The 22,629-nt window shown below is 44.8% G+C and overlaps 1 protein-coding gene across 1 annotated transcript in view; it reads right to left on the bottom strand.

The window, feature by feature from the left end:
- LOC115474408 (prostasin-like) overlaps positions 1-22,354 on the bottom strand; it is a 42,448-nt gene extending 20,094 nt beyond the window's left edge. The window contains 7 exon segments of the mRNA XM_030209861.1: positions 10,684-10,847; positions 11,346-11,378; positions 11,381-11,458; positions 11,461-11,605; positions 12,024-12,033; positions 21,798-21,942; positions 22,196-22,354. Coding sequence (XP_030065721.1) covers positions 10,684-10,847; positions 11,346-11,378; positions 11,381-11,458; positions 11,461-11,605; positions 12,024-12,033; positions 21,798-21,942; positions 22,196-22,352 — 732 coding nt within the window. The 5' untranslated portion in view covers positions 22,353-22,354.
- Between the last annotated feature and the right edge of the window lie 275 nt (positions 22,355-22,629).

Below are 22,629 nucleotides of genomic sequence, written 5' to 3'. Positions count from 1 at the left end.
TTCACCCCTTAGGGCTATAGTAATGGTGTAGACTTGTGGGCAGTGGGTTTTGAGTGGGATTTGGGAGGCTCAACACACAAGGGAAGGGTGCTATGCACCTGGGAGCTCTTTTACCTTTTTTTTTGTTTTTGTAAAAGTGCCCCCTAGGGTGTCCGGTTGGTGTCCTGGCATGTGAGGGGGACCAGTGCACTATGACTCCTGGCCCCTCCCACGAACAAATGCCTTGGATTTATTCGTTTTTGATCTGGGCGCTTTCATTTTCCATTATCACTGAAAAACAAAAATGCCCAGCTCACAAATTGTCGAATAAAACATGGACGTCTATTTTTTTCGAAAATACGGTTCGGTCCGCCCCTTCACGGACCCGTTCTCGGAGATAAACGCCCATGGAGATAGACGTTTTTGTTCAATTATGCCCCTCTATATAAACTAAAAGATTCTTTTATATTAGGCTAATATCCTTAATACTGTAGCAAGTTTTAAATTATTGAAAAACTTAAAAACACTAAGATGGAGTCAGCAGTCCAGCAGCGAGAGGGGTGCTATCCAGTCTTTTGCATTGAGTGTCACATGTATGATTATCTCCCAGTTGGTGAGATGTCATATGTGTGTGCCCAATGCAAAGAGCTCCTAGCTCTCAGGGAACGTGTCCATTCTCTTGAGGCTAGAGTAGCAGACTTGGTGGAGCTGAGGGAGACAGAGAGGTACATAGAGGAGACCTACAGGGATGTTGTAGAGAAGTCCAACCTCCAGTCTGGTAGCCCCTGTGCTACCTTGGAGGAGGGAGGTCTCCTAGAGGGAGAGCATCACCCTGGTGAAGTAGGGAGTACTCCTGTAGCCAGGACCTGCCCACCAGGGGATGTACTATCCTCTCGCAACGATGATATGTCTCCAAGTGCTGCCCGGGAGGGAAAGGTTAGGACAGCTGTTGTAGTTGGTGATTCGATCATTAGGCATATAGATAGCTGGGTGGCTGGTGGACGTGAGGATCGCCTGGTGACTTGCCTGCCTGGTGCGAAGGTGGTGGACCTCACGCGTCACCTAGATAGGATTTTAGATAGTGCTGGGGAGGAGTCGGCTGTGTTGGTATATGTGGGTACCAATGACATAGGAAAATGTGGGAGAGGTTCTGGAAGCCAAATTTAGGCTCTTAGGTAGAAAGTTCAAATCCAGATCCTCTAGGGTAGCATTTTCTGAAATGCTACCTGTTCCACGCGCAGGGCCCAAGAGACAGGCAGAGCTCCGGAGTCTCAATGCGTGGATGAGATGATGGTGCAGGGAGGAGGGTTTTAGATTTGTTAGGAACTGGGCAACATTCTGGGGAAGGGAGAGCCTATTCTGAAAGTCCGCCTGGCCCTATCCTTATATTCCAACTGCTGGAGTTGCCCTTGAAGCCCACTCCAGCCTATTCATCTTCTCATTTGCTGGACACAGACCATAAAAGTCTGTCCAGCACTGTCCTCATGTTCCAGCCAATAAAGCTGCTGTCTAAACTCTTTCCAGCCCATCCTAAACTAGATTGCCATATATGAGACACAGACCGTACAGGTCTCCTGGTATCAGCCCTAGTTTATCACAGCCACAGTTGCCATCTAAGTGTCACTCGACACATTCCACACACAAGCAGCCATTTAAGTTTAGGTTTTTTTATAACTTCCATTTTGTAATTAGAGATTCTCTGTGTTCATCCCATGCCTTTTTGAATTTCATCACCATTTGTATCTCTACCACCTTCTTAATGGAGACTTTCCGCATCTGTGCTGTTAAAGCAAGGAGGAGGAGGAGACAGCACTCAAAGAACTTGGTACTCGATAGGTGAGAGTCTGGCGCAAGTGCAGCATACACTTCCACGAGAACCCCACAAGAACTGCTTCTGTCCTCACGGGAACCCTGCAGGAACTACTTCCAGATCCCCACGGGAATCCCATGGGTTCTGCATGATTCCCACGAACCCCGTTCCCGTGCAGGTCTCTAGTTCTAACTACATATGTCAAAGAACACCTATGCAAAGGCGACCAAGTAATTCTTCTCCAATATCGGCGGCGTATGAAGCGGTTGACCACACATTGCTACTCAAATGCCTGTATCAGATAGGAATAACAGAGACTGTGTTCAAATGGTTCAATGAATTCCTTTCAAATCGAAGTTATGCTGTCAAGCAAAACAACCAACTTTCCAACTACTGGTCTCCTAATCTCTCCTCTCACCTATCCTGTTCAATCTCTTTATGTCATCCCTTGCCTCAATACACCTGGGTCTTAATGAGCTACTATTATCCTAAGCGGATGACATCCTCTGCTTCTCTTACCAGTGACAGCATCAAACAAAGATACAACTGAGTCCGTAGTGAGTTGAATGACTGCTGTTAGCACCTGGGCTCTGACCAATAAACTGAAACTGAATGAACATACAAAACAAGGTCCTGTGGTTCTGAAATCAGGGAGTTCAGGTCCCATCATCAATATCTTTGTCCAATGGTCAAAGCTTTACAGTCGAATCTGAAACCAGAGTATTAGGGATCTTGCTTGATACTTCACTCACCTTCTCTTCCCATATTAACCAGCTATGGAAGAAAACACTATTCAAAATGAGACAGCTACGTCTAGTCAGATCATTCTTCGACCAAAAAGCCTTTGCACTACTAGTCCAAATGTTAGTCCTACCTCACTTGGACTACTGTAACATTCTATTTCTTGGTATTTTAAGTGTCAATATCTGAAAAAAACTGCAAATCATAAAGAATACAGCTGTTAAACTAATATACAGATTGAATAGATATACTAGTGTTTCAACTCATCTTAACAAACTGCACTGGCTTCCTAAAGCAGAAAGATCAGGTTCAAAGATGCTTGTTTAGTTTTTCAAATCTTAAAGGGTTTCACCTCTGAACTGCTGACTAAGACCGCTTCGCTACGTTTGGTCCAGTCTAGCAGACTGCAAGAACAATTGATGCTAGCATCACCGTTTCAAAAGACAATTCGAAATCAGAAGATTTTCAGCTCTCTATTCCCTGTACTTGGAGTTAAAATATGGAACTCTCTACCTATTGCCATCAGAACAGAAAACAGCTACCTTAGCTTCATGAAGAAGCTAAGAACCTTTCTCTTCCCTAAGACTGCTTCATAACAATCCATTGACTTCTACCTTCTAGTATCATCCATTATCCTTTCTTATAATGTTTTTGGTCTCGTGTATTACACCAATGGTCTCTAATTGTTCTCATAAATCACACTAACGTTATTGGCTTTTGTCTCAACTAGAAAGTAAACTGCACTGAACCCTGGAAAGGGGATGTTAGTGGTATACAAGAATTGATTTGATTGCAGAGCAGTAGACTTAGGAGTAATGTCAGAAAATACTTTTTCACAGAGAGGATAATGGATGCCTGGAATGTTCTTCCAGAAGTGATGGAGTCAAAAATGGTGAGGGAATTCAAAAACCCATGGAATAAACACAGACGGTGCCTAAAGTGAAAAAGGATGGAAACACAACATGACTGTTGAGGTGTTATCTTGGGCAAGAGTAGTGGGAACTAAGGCCAATGCTGGACAGACTTCTACGGTTTGTGTCCCACAAATGGCAAAAGAAAGATGAAGATTCAACAACTCCAGTATTGTATATCACTTTATTATCATATGCTGTGAGTGAGGGTGCTGTACAACTCAAGGTGGGGGGAATCATCTTAAATAGCAAGTTAAATATTGTTAGCAATAATTTAGTTATAACATATATTGTCCCAAGACTCTATAATATTTAACTGCTTATATATGTCTGGCATGATGGCAAATTGCCAGTGTTTAAACATAAATGGCATTAACCTGCACAGAGTGGCAGGTGCAGCTCTGGTCACCTTGTTGGGCAGACTGGATGGACTATGCAGGTCTTTACCTGCTGTCATTTACTGTGTTACTGTGTTTTCTGCCCCTGAGTTTGCCTGCTGAGACCATCAGTCTTTTATGGCAATTTGAGCTACTGTTTTTAATGTGGGGAGATACAGTTCTTTCTGAGATTTATACTAGGACTGACGTTAATCATATCTGAACTACACTTGATGGGGAGTTAATTTTTATTTTGCAAAACCTTGAAAAAATACTTGTTTGTTAGACCCTGGGGGATTTAAATATTATTTTTTTTTTTATTATGTAATTTTTTTTTAATTGTGTAACTCCTGATGTTTGTTGTCAGTCTTTTACATTAATCGATTGTGGTATCTGTGTTGCTGTTGGGGGGGAGGGAGGGAGAACTGAGTGCCTGTGTGTTGCTGCGTAGGGAGGAGATGGAGTGAGGGTTGGGTCCCTGTGTTTCTGGGGTGGGGAGGAGAAGGAGGGACAGCTGAGTGCCTGTGTCATTGTGGGGGGGAGGGGGGAGTGTGAGAGCTGGGTGTTTGTGTGCTGCAAGGTTTTGGGGGGAGAGAGAGTGTGTTGGGTGTCTTTGTCATGGGGGGGGGGGTGGAGGAAGAAGGAGAGTTGAATGTGTGCAGTGAGGGATAACTTGGGCATCTGTGTGCTGAGGGAGAGAGCTGGTTGTCTGTGTGCTGCAGGAGTCAGAGGGAGGGAGAAATATCTGGGTGTCTGATCCTGTTGTGGTGGTTGGGTACAGCAGGAAGGGACAAAACCAATTATCTGTGCTTGAGTACAGGAGTTGGGGAGTTATGTGCAGATGAAGGAGAAAGAAAGCTTGAGAGACGTATGAAGGGATTCAGTTATGGGGGATGGCCACTGGGAGACAGCTACAGAGGTCATAGAGAGAAAGCAATGAGGGTATATACTATGGGGAGGGTTTTGGAGTTGGTGACTGAGAGAACTGTATGTGCTGGAGGAAGGGAATTTGAAAGAGAGAGAGCTCTGGGGTAGGGGGTGCTGGGAGAGGCAAAGAGAGTCATGTAGGATATGTATATGTGCCAGGAGCAGGAATGGAGATAGATCTGGTGCAGGCAGGCAGGAGGCACTGCTGGGGGACAGGGAGAGAGAGAGAGAGAGAGGAGAGAGAGAGAGAGAGAGAGAGAGAGAGAGAGAGAGAGAGAGAGAGAGAGAGAGAGAGAGAGAGAGAGAGAGAGAGTGAGTGAGTGAGTGAGAGAAAGTTGGGGAGAGGGATTGTCCATCTTGGAAAGTTGAGGGGAGGGATTGTCCATGGAGCATGAGCTGAGAACTTGCTGAAGTGGAGATTCTCTAGCAGCCCTTTTGGTAGGATCAATTTAAAATGTTAAAGTCTGGTTCTCTTTTCTTTTTTTTTTTTTTTTTTTTTGGGGGGGGGGGAGGGAAAGAAGAGTTAAGAACATAAGAATAGCCATACTGGGTCAGAACAATGGTCCATCTTGACCAGTATCCTGTGTCCAATAGTGGCCAATCTAGGTCACAAGAAACCCAATTACTAGTAACATTCCACGCTACCAATCCCAGGGCAAATTGTGCCTTCCCCCATGCAGATCTCAATAATAGACTAAGGACCTTTCCTTCAGAAACTTGTCCAAACGTTTTAAAAACTCAGATAAGCTAACCACTGTTACCACATCCTCCGGCAGTGAGTTCCAGAGCTTAACTATTCTTGGAGTGAAAAAATTTCCTCCTATTTGTTTTAAAAGTATTTCCATGTAATAGACCTCAATCATATCCCCCCTCAGCCATCTCTTTTCCAAGCTGAAGAACACTAATCTCTAGCCTTTCCTCATAAGGGAGGAGTTCCATCCCCTTAATTATTTTGGTCGCTTTTCTATGAAACTTTTCTAATTCCACTATATCTTTTTTGAGATACGGCGACCAGAATTGAACGCAATACTCAAGGTGAAGTTGCACCATGGGGCAATACAGAGGCACTATAATATTCTTGGTCTTATTTTGCATCCCTTTTCTAATAATTCCTAGCATCCTGTTTGCTTTTTTGGCTGCCATCGCACACTGAGCAGAAGATTTCAGTGTGTTGTCTACAATGATACCTAGATCTTTTTCTTGAGTGTTGACCCCTAAGGTGGACCCTAGGAATGAGGTAACTATAATTTGGTATCTAGAAAGGCTACTCCGGAACTGGGGTGGGGGGGGAGGGGGAGGAAGAACTGTAACGCTCTTGCCAGGGGAAGGGAAGGGCAAGAGGCATTGAGAAAGTCTACTGCTTGTGGGAGAGAGAAGAGAGATACAGAGAGAATACTGCTGGGGGTGCAGACGTGACACTAAGGCTGCTTCTGGGGTTACTGGGGTAGGTGATGAGAGGCTTTAGGCTATGGCTGCTGGGAGCAGCTGGACGAGCAATGGGGAGGGGTTAAAATCTGCACCTGCTGGAGGCAGGTGAACAATGGAGAGAGGCTAAGGTTATAGCTTTTGGGGGTGGTGGGTGCCCCACCCATTCACCCCTAGCAGCCTCAGTCTCAGCCTTAACCTCAACCTCAGCAACCACAACCTAAAGCCTCTCTCCATTGCCAGATAGGCTGGGGTGGAGAAGAGCAGTAGTTATTGCTGTACATCACAAAGAGTACATTATGAATGTGCAATTTATAAATGGACATAAATAATTCCAGTCGTTCTGAGTCTGGTTCCTAGACTTATGAGCTTGCTCCTAGAGCCTAAGAAAATTTGACTAGGCCTGCCTTATGGTACTACAGTTGTATACATCATTGAGGGCCCTATACTTTGAGGGTACTAGGACTTTGCAGCTACTCTCTGCATGAGCATATCAGTTGGCACAGACATACAACAGAATATTTTCTCTTGTTCGGCCATTGGAATGGAATAAATTGCCTACTAAGGTGTGAGTCTTGGAGACCTACTGTGGTTCTAGAAAACAGGTTTTTTGGTTTTGTGTTTTTTTTGGCCAGGATTTCTGTTCTTTGTTTTATGTTTTTGAGGCCTTCATTATAACCTTATTCATTATTATATTTTTGATCTTATTTTTTATTCTGAATGTTTATTTTTTGCAGTTAATTTGTACTATATGTGTTTTGTGATTTTGTTTTGTCATTGGTTTATTGTGATTGTTTTATATCATGATTTTATTATATATGTTTACTTCAAGCCTCGCTTAAAACTGAGGAGAGGTGGGTTATGAATATTTTACATAAACAAACTCAATGCAAGAAAACCAGCTATATTGTAAAGGTGAAAACCAGGAGAGTGGCATTGATAATAGACATATCAGTGCCAAGTAATTATTCTATAGTAAAGCAAAAAAAGCACCAGGAGTCAGGGGTCAATTTTGAATATTTAGAAACAGAGGTACTTTATGACCTTAATGCATCGAGTCACTATTTTATAGAAGACAGGATATCTTCCTAGTTGATTAGGAAGAAATTTTGATTGTGGCATATAGCATTCATCTCCTATTAGAGCAAAATTGACCCCTGACGCAGGCACTGTGCACTGAAACACGGCCCATGTTGGGTCTACACTTGAATATCTATTTTTTCAATAAATAGAACTGTGTACCATTTCTGAAGGCTCCTGGTGCTTTTTTGCTGTACTTTGGAGTGTGTTTTGTACTATGGACCCTCTCTGTACTGTTATACAAGTAATTATTCTATGCCACAACGTGGAGAAACAGAAGATCTTCAAGTACCAAGCAATGTAGTCAGAGATCAAGAAAATGGGGCAGAGATACAGAAATATTTCCTATTGCGCGGAGTGTCACAGGCTTGATTAGAAGCAATTTCCAAGCACATCTTGATAAGTTCCTATAGATATTACAGCTTATGGACTCTAGAAACAAGCTCTCATTGGCATGATGCAAGTACTACATTGAAAGTTAGCAGTAATGTGAAAGATTGAGATCATCATATAGCCTGGCTTAGGAGAGAGGGTTCATTACAGTCATGATATGCACAAAATAAACCCATTTGGAGACACTGACCCTGAGAGATGAAAGTGAGAGAAAATCCGCTGGCAAGCGGAGAACTCAAACGCCCCACGGTAAAGACAACAGAGAACAGAAAGTGGGAGAGCGACCAAGGATATCAGAGACTGGAGGATGTTCTTAAAATGAAAGTTTATTAAGAGTTTCGAAACTCTTAATAAACTTTCATTTTAAGAACATCCTCCAGTCTCTGATATCCTTGGTCGCTCTCCCACTTTCTGTTCCCTGAGAGATGAAACACATCTAAAAAGATAACTAACTGCTTTTTGAGTACTTAATTTTTAGGACATATAGACTGGGTTAATGTAACATCTGTACACGCAAGGGACATAAGATTCTTGATGAAATCAAGGACAGCTTCATGGAACAGCTAGTTCAGGAGCCGACAAGAGAAGGAAAAAATACTAGACTTAGTCCTTAGTGGTGCTCATGATCTAGTGCAGGGGGTAACGATACGAGGGCCGCTTGATAACAGTGATCATAATATGATTCGGTTTTGATATTGGCATTGAAGGAAGTGAAACTAGGAAATCAAGTACGCTAGCGTTTAACTATAGAAAAGATTGATTACGACAAAATGAGAAAAATGGTGAAAAAAAGACTGAAAGGAGCAGCTCGCAGAGTAAAAACTTGCATCAGGCGTGGATGCTGTTTAAAAACACCATCCTGGAGGTTCAGGACAAATATATTCCACGTATTAGAAAAAAGGGAAAAAAGACTAACGTCAGCCGGCGTGGCTAAACAGTAAGATAAAGGAAATCATTAGAGCCAAAAAACAATCCTTCAGAAAGTGGAGAAGAGAACCAACTGAAAGTAACAGGATAGATCATAAGGAATGCCAAGCCAAATGCAAAGCGGAGATAAGGAGGGCAAAAAAGGACTTTGAGAAGCAATTAGCGTTGGAAGCAAAAAATACTAGTAAAAATTTTTTTAGATACATTAAAAGCAGGAACCGGCCAAAGAGTCGGTGGGCCGCTGGACGAAAATGGTGTTAAAGGGGCGATCAAGGAGGACAAAGCCGTAGCGGAGAATAGAAATTAAATGAATTCTTTGCTTCGGTCTTCACCGAGGGAGGATTTGGGGGGGACACCGGTGCCGGAACGAATATTTTGAAGCGGGGGAGTCGGAGAAACTAAACAAATTCTCTGTAAACTTGGGAGGGTGTAATGGGTCAGTTCAGCAAGCTGAAGAGTAGTAAATCACCGGGACCTGATGGTATTCATCCAGAGTATTAATAGAACTAAAAAATGAACTTGCGGAGCTACTGTTAGAAATATGCAATCTGTCCCTAAAATCGAGTGTAGTACCGGAAGACTGGAGGGTAGCCAATGTTACTCCGATTTTAAGAAGGGTTCCAGAGGAGATCCGGGAAATTATAGACCGGTGAGTCTGACGTCGGTGCCGGGCAAGATGATGGAGGCTATTATTAAGAATAAAATTGCAGAGCATATACAAAAACATGGACTGATGAGACAAAGTCAGCACGGATTTAGTGAAGGAAGTCTTGCCTCACCAATCTAATGCATTTTTTTGAGGGGATAAGCAAACATGTGGACAATGGGGAGCCGGGTTGATATTGTATATCTGGATTTCAGAAGGCGTTTGACAAAGTGCCGCACGAAAGACTCCTGAAGAAATTGCAGAGTCATGGAATCGGAGGTAGGGTATTATTATGGATTAAGAAACTGGTTGAAAGATAGGAAGCGAGAGTAGGATTGCGTGGCCAGTATTCTCAGTGGAGGAGGGTAGTTAGTGGGGTCCCGCAGGGGTCTGTGCTGGGTCCGTTGCTTTTTAATGTATTTATAAATGACCTAGAGATGGGAATAACTAGTGAGGTAAATTAAATTCGCCGATGGACACAAAATTATTCAGGGTCGTCAAGTCGCAGGAGGAATGTGAACGATTACAGGAGGACCTTGCGAGACTGGGAGAATGGGCGTGCAAGTGGCAGATGAAGTTCAATGTTGACAAGTGCAAAGTGATGCATGTGGGTAAGAGGAACCCGAATTATAGCTACGTCTTGCAAGGTTCCGCGTTAGGAGTTACGGATCAAGAAAGGGATCTGGGTGTCGTCGTCGATGATACGCTGAAACCTTCTGCTCAGTGTGCTGCTGCGGCTAGGAAAGCGAATAGAATGTTGGGTGTTATTAGGAAGGGTATGGAGTCCAGGTGTGCGGATGTTATAATGCCGTTGTATCGCTCCATGGTGCGACCGCACCTGGAGTATTGTGTTCAGTACTGGTCTCCGTATCTCAAAAAGATATAGTAGAATTGGAAAAGGTACAGCGAAGGGCGACGAAAATGATAGTGGGGATGGGACGACTTTCCTATGAAGAGAGGCTGAGAAGGCTAGGGCTTTTCAGCTTGGAGAAGAGACGGCTGAGGGAGGATATGATAGAAGTGTATAAAATAATGAGTGGAATGGATCGGGTGGATGTGAAGCGACTGTTCACGCTATCCAAAAATACTAGGACTAGAGGGCATGAGTTGAAGCTACAGTGTGGTAAATTTAAAACGAATCGGAGAAAATTTTCTTCACCCAACGTGTAATTAGACTCTGGAATTCGTTGCCGGAGAACGTGGTACGGGCGGTTCTTGACGGAGTTTAAAAAGGGGTTAGATAGATTCCTAAAGGACAAGTCATAGACCGCTATTAAATGACTTGGAAAAATTCCGCATTTTTAGGTATAACTTGTCTGGAATGTTTTTACGTTTGGGGAGCGTGCCAGGTGCCCTTGACCTGGATTGGCCACTGTCGGTGACAGGATGCTGGGCTAGATGGACCTTTGGTCTTTCCCAGTATGGCACTACTTATGTACTTATGTACTTATGTATGACATCACTTACCTGACAAGCATCCTTCCTTCCATCCAGGTACCCAGCACAAATCATATCTTGATAGATCTCATGAGGTCCACTGTCACTGGGATTAATATGATACAAGCAGTTGCATGTTCTCTGCCCAATAATGGGGACTGAAGCAACCTGGAGAGTCCCTGGACTAAGAGGGTCTAAAGAAACCGGATAAAGAGATTTTTAAATCGCAATGCAGTGCTCTTAGAAGCGCTCTTTCCTCTGAGTCATTTCTAATCTGTTGTCCTAGCATAGTGTTTGGGATCACTTCTGAGTCTGTACAGAACTAATGTTAGAGCATATTTTGAGGAATACTCTTCTGTCTGAGCTAGCATGGTATAGGGGCTTGGTTGCTTCTAAGCTGGTACATAGTCAATGCCTAACATTGCGTTATAGGCTACTCTATCAAGTTAAATAATGTAGCCAATAAGATGATGTCATTGGAATCTCTGAAGGGAAATGACAGAGGTATATCATGTCATTGAACACTATGGAGGTGAAGGACATGATTAGGGGAATGGCACAATCAAAATCTAAACAGGGAAATGATATGGTTAGGAGATTACAACTATTTAAATCAATGAAAGGAATTGCATAGTTAGGATGACTGTATTCCAATAGGAAAGCCATTCAAGTAATAAGGCAGAGTTTCTTACCTCCTTGCTGAGTGTATCCCCAGCCTGTAATAAACACGTTGTGCCAGCTGGGAACTGAGAAGATGATGACGGTAAAGCCACAGGTTTGATATTATCATTGTACTCTACTGGGAATCCAGCTTTACCAGTGCAATGTCACCACTTGATCCTACATCCATGTAACTTGGGTTGATAATGACATTAGCAACCCCTTTCACGACCAGGTTATAATCTAGATAGTTGAGCTGACTGATCCCCATTTTGATTAGATAGTCTTTGTGCTGGGTGATTCCTAATGAAAATTAATAAGATAGTATTTAGAGAATATACATATACACATCACAAAGGGGCCCTTTTACTAAGCTGCAGTAAAAAGGGCCTGCGCAGCAGTGGGGCCATTTTTGCCACGTGCTGAAAGCCATTTTTCCCACAGTGGGTTAAAAGGCCGAAAAAGACATGGCCATATGGTAAGATTGCTCTTACTGCGTGGCCATGGGGGGGGGGGGGGGGGGGGCGGGGGAGGGGGAGAGCACTTACTGCCATCCATTGAGGGTAGCAGTAAGGGCTCCCGCGCTAACCCAGCAGTAACCGGGTAGCACTTGGCACTGCCTGATTACCACCGGATAACCCCAGCAGAAATATTTTGTGTAATATTTTCCGCTAGTGCCGGAAATGCTGTGCACTGGGGGTGGAACTAACTGCATGGCGCCTGCATTGAGCTGGCAGTAGTTCCAGATTGGCACATGGTAAGCCCACGGTGGGCTTTAGCTGCCGGCTTAGTAAAAGGACCCCAAAGTATTTACATTATGGGCCAATATTCAGAAAACACTGAACTCCTAAATTAGGCTTATAAATTTGTGCCCTATTTTCACACCAAACTTAGGGCCCTTTTTACTAAGCTGCGTCAGTGTTTTTAGCGCGCCTACACTTAGCACGTGCGCTAACCATGTAGGTACCTATAGAGATATTGTAGGCATGTAATGATTAATGCACGTACATGGTTAACGCGCTTTAAAAACATTAACATGCCTATAACACTGCTTAGTAAACAGGGCCCTTAGGAACATAACTTTGCAGCTGAAAATTCATCTTAATTTAGGAGCTTTAATGGTATGTTTATAAATTTAAGCCAGCTATTCATTTGCCTAGATTTATGAGCCTAACTCATGAGTCTAGTGCTAAAAACTAGTGCTAAGTTCCTAATTTTTCACCTGCCCTAATCTGCCCTGTTGTCACCCACTTTTAGCTCTACAAATACGAATACCGGGCAATGAGCTTTAACATAATAAATAATAATAAAAAAAAACTATGTGAAATTAGAGATCAAGTGTTTATTTCAGTAGGATTTGGCACAGTAGAGCCCCGGATTATTTGTATTCAATTTTAAATCACTATTAGGCCAAATACAAATAATGTATTTGGGGCATTATTCGTGGCCGAATCAAATTGAATATGAATATTTGGTATAGTCCTTAGTCTATATCACCTTTTCTCCAGATGTTAAACACATTTTTATGTGTCTTTATGTGATTTTCCTGCATTTCTGCACCAGCTTCTGATCCCTTATTCCCATCCTGTCTTCTACGCTCCTCTTCGGATCACCTGTTGTGTGTCCCCTCTTCCTCTGCCCTCCACCACCATCTCCTGTGACACTGCTTTTAGTTACCTCAGCCCCAAACTTTGGAATTCTATTCCTTCTTCTTCTAGGTCCACCTCTTCTCTGCCTTCATTCAAAGTTCTTCTGAAGACCTAGCTCTTTTCCTTGGCTTTTGAGCCTTCTCCTTCTCAGATTACTCTTTCTTAGGTTCTCTCTCTACCTCCCCTTCTATTTTCTGTGGCAAACTCCTCTGCATGGCCTTGTTTTGACTTTTTTTTTTTTTTTTTTTTTGTAAACTGCTTAGTCGCCTGTTTGGATCTATTTGGTGGTATATCAAAACCCATATAAATAATAAATAAATAAATTTATAGGGTTTGTAATTGTACCAAGCACTGACTTGCTCTATAAGATAAGATGTTTGGCGATAAACATTTTCCGGAAATCGAAAATACACTACACAAAATGTCCATCAGTGGTACTGGTCTTCACGTCCAGAAAAACTGCCATGGCAGCACCAGGATGTTCCCTCCACATGCAAAACATGCATAAATACTTCTGCATGTTGAGGAACATCCCTCAGTGGGCACGGTCATGTCTATCCATTGGGAACCCAATTTCTCCATCCCTGAAACAGAGCTGCTGGTTCTTCTGTGCCTCAGGCATGGAAGACAAATTTTAAAGCACCACCACCTGCCCCTCCCATGCGTAGCCAGGCCTCACGGTGGGAGGGGGCCAGAGCCCAAGACTTGGGGGCACATTTGAGTGCCAGCCCACCGCCCCCCCCACTGCCACACTTAGCCTCGCCTCGCCCTCACCTCCTCGCCCCCTTACCGCCTCGCCTCACCTCCTCGCCCCCTTAACGCCTAGCCCTCACTCCTCGCCCCGCCCCCCCACAGCCCTTGCACACCTCTTGCCACTTACCCTCACAAATACCTTTGCTGGTGGGGGTCCCAACCCCCGCCAGCGAAGTTTTCTCAGCACGGTCTCCGGTGCAGGCCGCGTTCGCTGCCATGCTCTTCTTTTCTTCTTGCTCCTCCTGTGCACGCTGATGCTCCTTCTCAGTTGCGCTGGAGACTGGTGCTGAAGAAGGCTTTGGCTGGCGGGGGTTGGGGACCCTGCCAGGCAAATCAGGGGCCTGGATGAAATTTGTGGGGGCCCATGCCCCCATGGCCCCCCATAGCTACGCCCCTGCAGAGGACAAGCAGGTAGGATGTAGAATGGGAGGTGTATGGTAGAGAATGACATGGGGATGGAGACGGGGACAGAGGACTGCAGGGATAGGGACAGAGCCCACAGTGATGTGGCGGGGATGAGGACAGGGATAAACTTGTCATTCTCTACTTTGAAGGCTGTTAACGAATTGGACTGTTATTATGTCAAGTGTTGCAGACGACAATGTTTTCATTTTTTGGAAAACAAGCGAAAGTGCTGGCCATAACTGGCAAAATTGGCACAGAGGATCCTGTGCATTCCTACTACCAGTACATCTTCTGAGAAGACATTTTTTATTGCAGGTAAGGACTGTGGAAGACAAGAGAGCTAGACTGAATCCTGAGATTGTGGATGACTTATTATTCATCCACAGATTAAAAATCATAACAGAGCTTCGAAGAGAATATTTCTCCCCCGCTAGGGTATACAAAGCGGTTGTATTTGTACCCCTGGATATTTTAGCAGGGTGGATTAGGGTTCCTCGGGGTAGTAGAAGTCAGCTGTTGTTAAGGTTGGAAGAGTAGAGGTGGGGGGGGGGGGGTTATTATAGTTGCTCATTGTTATTATTGTTTTCTATTTTGATGTATAAACAACAGTTGCACAAAATATTGTTCCTTTTTATACTTTAATAAAAAAGATTTAAATATAAAATCACAAGTGTTTGAGACTTCTGCAAATGAGGGTAGAGCCTGCGGAGATTGGGCAATGACGGGGACGGAGACAGGGCCTGAAAAGATGGGACAGGGACAGAGACAGGGCCTGCGGGGACCGGGGGTGGAGACGGGGACAAATTCTGTTCCCATGTCATTCTGTAGTGTGGGAAATTGGGGACAGTCAGGGTTTGGATGAGGAAAGGGGGCGAGATACAGAGGAAGGGATGGGTGTGGCTTAGGGGTTAGCAAGTGTGAACAAGGAGTTGAAGAGATGAGACACAGAGGAGGCAAGTCAGGAAATGTAAAGGTCAAAAGGTTCAGAGTGGGACAAACAGACAAAGATAACGAAGCACTCAGCAACTCTCCACTCTTTCTCACAAACGACCACTTCCTCCTCTCCACTCTCCAACTCAGCAAAATCACAAATGGGTCTAAAGACAGGTCTAATTCTGGACACTTTTAAATCCCACCTCCAGGAAGCTCACTTTGCTATCCATTATGGGCTGGAGGCGTTCATCACCATAACACTGCCCATGTCTAGGGTTACCATATGTCCGGATTTACCCTGACATGTCCTCTTTTTGAGGACATGTCCGGACAGGTTTTGCCAGTCTGCCCGTTTGTCCGGATTTGTCTCGGGATTCAAAATGGCCACCGAGAGTCGAAGCGGCCTCGCGAGACTTCAAATCTCGGTGGCCATTTTGAATCCCAAGACCGTCACAGCAACAGGATGCAGGGCAAGGACAGAGCTCCAGGCAGGAAAGAGGGGGCGGGGCATGTGTCCTCTTTTTCAGAGGACAAAATATGGTAATCCTACCCATGTCATGCCCACGAAACTCCCCCACTGGGAACGTTTTCTTGTAAACAACTAGAAGTCTTGAGCATTTTTTTCCTTTATTCAATTATATGCTTTAGACATTTTTCTGCTAGAAAAATGTCTATCTGCTTGTTATGCCATTTTATGGATGTTTTTCTGTTTTGAAAATCAGCCCCTATATTAATTATTTGCATGTATATTTTTATTTTTTAGTGTTTCACCCTGAAGAAGATACATTTTGAAATATAGCCATGTCGGTGTTCAGTTTGATTAATAAAGGTTTTATAATACATATTATGTTGAATCTGCTACTTTTGTGCAGCCATGGTGTTCTTTTGTTGAGTCCTAGGGCTTGTTTTGTATACTAGGGTTGGTTTTACCAGACACTTTGGGAAACAAAACTGGTGCTGGGCAGACTTCTATGGTCTACGCCCTGATCGTGACTGAATAGATAGGGATGGACTGGAGTGTAAATTTTAAGGGACTTCGATGTTAGCTTCAGATCTTAGTACAAGAAGCGTGCTGGGCACATTTCTACAGTCTGTGCCCTAAGAATGGCAAGGACAAATCAAACTCTGGTATACATATAAAGTTTATCTTGTTGGGCAGACTGGATCTGCCATCATTTACTATGTTACTATGTTACTTCTCAGTTGAGCTTGGGATGTGTTAGCCCCTGTGGTCAGGTACTCTTGCATGGGGCTGGTGCCTTTCTTGCTTTTGGTACAGGCCCTGTGGGGCACTTGCCAGTTAGGGCCAGGTTGGGATGGTCACCCCCTACCCCCTACCCCACTCACCCACTCTCCATGTCCCTCCTCCATTAAAAAAAAATCTTAATTTTCTTGAATTGGGTTCAATGCTAGCAGATTCCCCAGACAATGCAAAGTGTCCCCACTTCTTCACTCAGAGGGTGGTGTTGGGCTTTGAGGGGATCGATGTATCAGTGTACATTTAGCCCTTCCAGGGTGTCTTGTACATCTTTCTTCCTTGGCCCTTGGTGGACTGGATCTTGGACAAGGTTACATGGCACCCCTCTCTGGTCATCCTCCTGGTTCCAGACTGGCCCAGGTGACTGTGGTACATGAATCTGGTCTGACTCCTGGTGGGGCAGCCTCTTCCTCTTCCAAGAGGATGCATACTGTTATACCAGGGGTCAGTTGTCATGAAACATCTGGATCCTTTCTATGACATGGCCCTTGAGAGGCAGCGTTTGAAGTGGAGGGGCTATCCAGCACAGGCATTTGTGATGCTGTTATGATATAGGAAAGGCCTCCGTGTGTTCCTGGCTTATGTTCAGGTTTGGAGGTCCTTCGATTTGTGGTATGATCGGAAAATGTTATCCCTGTTGAAGACTGATGTTCTGCAATTCTTTCTTTCCTCCAGGATGTCCTCAGTCAAGGGCTGGCCCTGAGTTCCCTCAAGTTTCAGGTGCCTGTTTTTGAGGTTTCTGGGGGGCAGGTCCATGGTGGTCTTACCAGACATAGTCTGATTTTAGCCGGAGGATGGGGGCAAACAGCTTAACTGCCACTCAGATCAATAATAAACCAGTGGGATCTTTCTCTCATACTGAAGGATCTTGCGAAGACTCCATTTGAGTCCCTCAGGTTGATGTTAAGAACCTATACTGAAGACAGCGCTTCTGGTTGCCATTTGCTTCAGCTCATCACATCTCAAATTTCCAGGCTCTTTCATGTTGGGACCCCTTCTGATCCTTTAAAGATGACTCTATGTACGGTACCCTCCAGGGAAGTAGCTACCATTGAGCAAGCTCGTCAAAATGCCCAGGGCCACCCAATGGTAGGGACCACCCGCAGCTTAACTCTCCCATCCTCTTCTCTCCATGCACCTAGGTCCATCATTTCTCCAGCTTCTCACCCTCCCGCCAGTCCTCCAAATGCTTACAGCACTGTAAGCTGCCTCTCTGGCCAGCAGAGCCTTTCCTTGACTGTGTCCTGCCTCTCTGATGCAATTTCTTATGGTCTTGTTAGAATTCAAAACCAGTTGCTACGAGACTGAAGCATATCCACAGTGATTTAGCTTGAAACATACATAGCAAGCAACATCCATCTACTCATTTATATATAACACAAAAAGACTCCTGAGGCAGACCAATGGGCTGAAACACGGCTGTGTCGAGCCATTGCATTGACCATAGAGTTGTTATTGTTGTTCAATAAACCTTCTGGACCACATACAGCATCATCGTTTTATTAAGTCATCTTTGCTGTTTCCTTTGTGGGAAATACACATCTCTGTTATCTTGCATTTCAATTTATATATAGTCTGAAATGTGTTTGCTTTATGCAGGCTTTGTTTACTGGAGCTCTGAAAGGGTGTTTCCTCCCCCCCCCCCCCCCCCCCCGTCCCAAAACTTGAAAGAGATTGTATTATAGAGGGCCCATCTCAGTTTTTCCACCCAGGGCCCATTCAGTTCTAGCAACACCACTGGTACCCTCCCTCAGTGCTGGTGCTAGGGTTTCTGGTGCCCTCCTGCAGTCTATTAGTCGGCGCTCCCTACCCATCCAGAGGCGGGATCACTATGGATCTGCTCCTACAGTAGCCACACCCACAATAGCCATGCCTCTTTTACCAGCCATGGTGCATATAAACAGGTATCATTGAAAATATTATACCAGTATAGGAAAAGAAAAATAACTGTGTTTTTTTTTTCATTATAAATAATTTCTGTAAGCTATTACAGCTCCAGTATACCCAAAATGACACAAACCAAAATTAGCATACAGACCAGGAATTAGTACAGTCTTGCCAAATCTGAAACAATATGTTAGCAAAATCTCAGAACCTAACAAACAGATCCCTATTCAGACACTTGGCCTTGCAGTCACAAATGCAAAACAGAGATAGCCCTCTTCAAAAATTAACCTGAAATCCTAAGATGTTAGACATGCTTGCAGTACAATACCAGAAAAACAGAAAGAAACACATTGCTTCCATCCATGTCCAGCATTTCTCCTCTCTCCCTTCTCTTCTATCCATGTGCATCTCCTTCCTCTGTCTTTCCTTCCCTCCATCCCTGTCCAACATTTCTCCTCTTCTATCCATGTGCATCTCCTTCCTCTGTCTTTCCTTCCCTCCATCCCTGTCCAACATTTCTCCTCTCTTCCTCTGTCTTTCCTTCCCTCCATCCATGCCCAGCATTTCTTCTGCTCTCCTCTCCATCGATCCATGTCCAGCAACTCTCCTCTCTCCCCTGCCCTCTCCTCCATCCATCCATATCCATCAATTCTCCTCTCTCCTACCCCCTTCCATCCCTCCATGTCCAGCAGTTCTCCTCTCTTTATCCTGCCCTCCCCTCCATGACCAGTGATTTCTCCTCTCTCTCCTGCCCTCCCCTCCCAACCATGTCCAGCGATTCTCCTCTGCCCTCCCCTCCCATCTGTCCAGCACTTCTCCTTTGCCCCTATCCTCCCATCCATCCATGTCCAGTGATTCTCCTCTGCCCTCCCCTCCATGTCCAGTGATTTCTCCTCTCTCCCCTGCTCTCCCCTCCCATCTATGTCCAGCGACTCTCCTTTGCCCCTATCCTTCCCTCCCATCTATGTCCAGTGACTCACCCCAGCCCTCACCTACCCCCCTTTTCAGCCCCCGAGTTCCAGTTCCAACCCCAGCCCCACTTGCCCGCCCTCTTCTCCACAACATCCCCTTTTTATTCCTGCTGCCCTGCATTTAAATCTTTTAATTTACCTCAAGTTGCAGTGGTGGTGGTGACTGTGAAAGCAGCAGGCTCGCCTCCAGCCTTCCCTTCCCTCTCAGAGTCCCACCCTCGTGGAAACAGAAAATTACATCAGAGGAAGGCAGGACACTGAGAGGGAAGGGAAGGTTGGAGGCGAGCCTGCTGCTTTCACTGCCACAGCCACTGCTGCAATTTGAGGTAAAATAAAAGATTTAAATTCAGGGTGGCAGGAATGAAAGCAGGGCTGTTGGGGAGTGTATATTATGGGTACTACTATTACTTATCATTTCTATAGTGCTAGTTATGACCTATGAAATATGAACCATGGTTAAGACCTGTAAAAGCAGGCCTTGAGTGTCTCTTTTAGTTGACCTCTGTACTGAATCAGAGCTCATGGTCTGCTAGCACCTAAGTAAACACTATAAAAGCTATAAATCGTGAGGCCCAGGGACTTATGATCTGATAAGACATTCCTATATGCAAATGGGCCTGGGAAAGGTGCAATTATGGATGAACAGAACAATGTGAGATTTAGTGAGGTGGGATAGATGGTAAGAACAGAATGATTTTTCAGGAGGATACGTGCTAAAGCCTTGCTTAACACAAAAGGTATATAAACAGCTGTATCAGAGCATTACTTTGGGGGAGAAGCCGAGGTAGACCACATGTTTGGGTCCCCTGCACCCCTCCATGAGAAACTAGCATTTGTAATTGTAAATTACTCTTGGTAAATAATAAAAAAAGAATTGCCTTTCTCATTATCTTGTAGTTTTGGTTTGTCTTAGTCCTTCCAGTAGAGAATGGCTGGTTTAAGCTAATTTGGGAGGAGATACAAGCAGCCTAAAAACAGACACGAGAGCTGCCTGCTGCTGGGGCTGGGGCTAGAACTGTAATTATGAGCTGCCCAGTGGCGGAAAGCATGACTTGTGGTGCCCACCAGAGGTTGGCACCCCCCCTGCCATGCTTACCGCGCTTACTGGGTTGCGTTGGCCCTACCCTCCCTTCTTTCTGAAAGTTGTTTCTCACTTTCACTTGAACCAGGTGATTTCACCGGCTGCCTTTCCATAGGAATCTAGGGAAGGAGTGGATCATGCTCTACACAAACTGGATGTAAGGAGGGTTTTGTTGAAGTGCCTTGTGGTCACAAACAAATACAGGAAGTCAGACCATTTTATGGGCTGCAAAAAGGAGAGGTGGCTTCTAAGGTGTCAATTGGTTCAAAGGCTGTAATTGAGGCAGCCTATGTTATGGTGAATAAAGTGGTTTTGCTTGGCCTGGGGGCTCATTTGAATAGGGTCCAGGCCAAGTGGTTTCCCCAAAGGACATCTCTCAAGCTGTGATTTGGGCCTCCCTTCATCCCTTTGTGTTTATAAATTGAATCTGTGGGCCAAGGTAATGCAGAGAGTTCTGTCTTCCTCCTGCCTGATATCTGAACTTTGGTATATCCCACTGGTGTGGACTGGTCTAGCTGAATGATAAGGAAGGTGAAATTTTTTTTTACCTGTTAATTTCCTTTCCTTGAGTCCGACTGTCCCAGAAGACTGGGGGAAGGGGGGGGGGGGGGTGCTGGGGAGTACTCCACTGTTCATTTTGACTGCAGTGGACCTGAGCATACTCCTATTGAAGCTTCCTTTCACTACAGTCTGGTATTGCAAGTTTGAGTTTGATTTCCATAGAAGTCAGAGAATTCATGGTTATTTCTTTCTGTTTTGGGCCTATGTTAGATAATACTGACTAGTTTCAGGATGCACCTGCTGTTATATTGGTAAGGTCACTGGAAACTATCTGCCCTTTCTCTACTTCCAACTGTTGGTTGGGGGATATAACCCACTGGTAAGGGTTGGTCTAGCCAGGCTCAAAGAAAGAAAATGGACAGACAAGAATAAAATTCATCTTCCTATACTTCAAGCTGTATGAGCAGCATTCCCAGCCCATAAACAGGAGGCTTAGGGCCTCTTTTACAAAGCCACATTACTGATTCTCGGTGTAGCAAATAAGAGGAAGCCCATTCAATTCCTATGTGCTTCCTTTTATTTGCCTCACGGGCAGTGTGTTTTTACTAGCAAAAAAGGTGCAGGTACTCAAATGATAGGCCCCTTCAGGGGTGAGGTGATCACTGATAGGCCCACCCCACAATAGCCAGGCCCCCTGCAACCAGTCACAGAATCTATGACAAATCAGAATTGTTGTGTAGAGCCTGAGATCTTTCATTAAAACTTGGGGTCCATGGGTCAATTTTAGCAGACAATGGAAAAGGTGCTGGTACTCAGTACCCCCAAGTACCCCCTCAAAAAAAGCCCTGCTCACGGGAATCACTAGTGTGGCTTTGTAAAAGAAGCCCTAAGTTAGGAGTAGACCCCAGGCCTCCTAACCTCTGCAGCATTCCCAGGTCAAAGAGCAGAAACTTGAGCCAAGAGTGGAAACCAGATCATCTAACCTCTACCACTCTCCCAATCTAAGGAGAAAATGCCCAAGCAAAGAACAGAATGCAAATACTTACAAGGGGAAGCAATGGGCTGCTGTCAGCACCCACTGCCTGCCAATTAGGGATCCCCCGCAGACAGGACTATTTTGATAGGTCACGCTAACCTGCCATGGCCAATGCCCAATCATAGTATCTTCTCCTCCCACAATCCGACTGTTAACTGCAGAAAGAGAAAAATAATCAATTTTTTTAAATCACTATGTTCCTTATAAGTTTCAAGTAGCAGAATTGAAATCAAAATGTAAAATAATTCAGAAAAGTTTAACTGCTCTGGAATTTTGTTTTTACCCAGGGCCGCTAAGAGATTGAACCGGGCCCCCCTCCACTCGGATCGCGGCCGCCCTCTCCCACAATCATTACCACTGCCCCCCCCCCCAGGTGGCTGCCGCCACCCCTGATCGCTGCCGAAATACCTTGTTGGCTGGTGTGGATCCCGAGGCTCCACCAGCAGAAGACGTCTTCCCCCAGCGCTGCTGTTCTGCTGACTGCCTGCCCCTGCGTTCCGAGAGGAAAACCGAGCATGCGTCCTGAAAGGAAAAGCCGCCGCTCAGCTGGGCAGAAGAGCAGCATTGGAGTTGCTCCTCTGGGTCCCCCCCAGCCGCCAAGGGGGACCCGGGCCCAGGGAATTTTGCCTCCCCTGTCCCTCCCTCTCGGCGGCCCTGTTTTTACCTACTTCATTTGAGAGTAATTTTAAGAATGGCCAGATTGTTGCAAAATTCATGGGTAATTTTTACTTATAGACCTTGCACTAATTTTCAAACTGAAAGTACATGCATTCTATCACCTTGAAAACTGAGGGATCTCTGTGTTAAAACAAATGGTTTAAAGGAGAAATTCACTCTCTGAT

Source organism: Microcaecilia unicolor, chromosome 7 (genome assembly GCF_901765095.1).
Source record: "Microcaecilia unicolor chromosome 7, aMicUni1.1, whole genome shotgun sequence".
Taxonomy (NCBI): Eukaryota; Metazoa; Chordata; class Amphibia; order Gymnophiona; family Siphonopidae; genus Microcaecilia; species Microcaecilia unicolor.
This window is presented reverse-complemented; position numbering and strand designations above follow the sequence as displayed.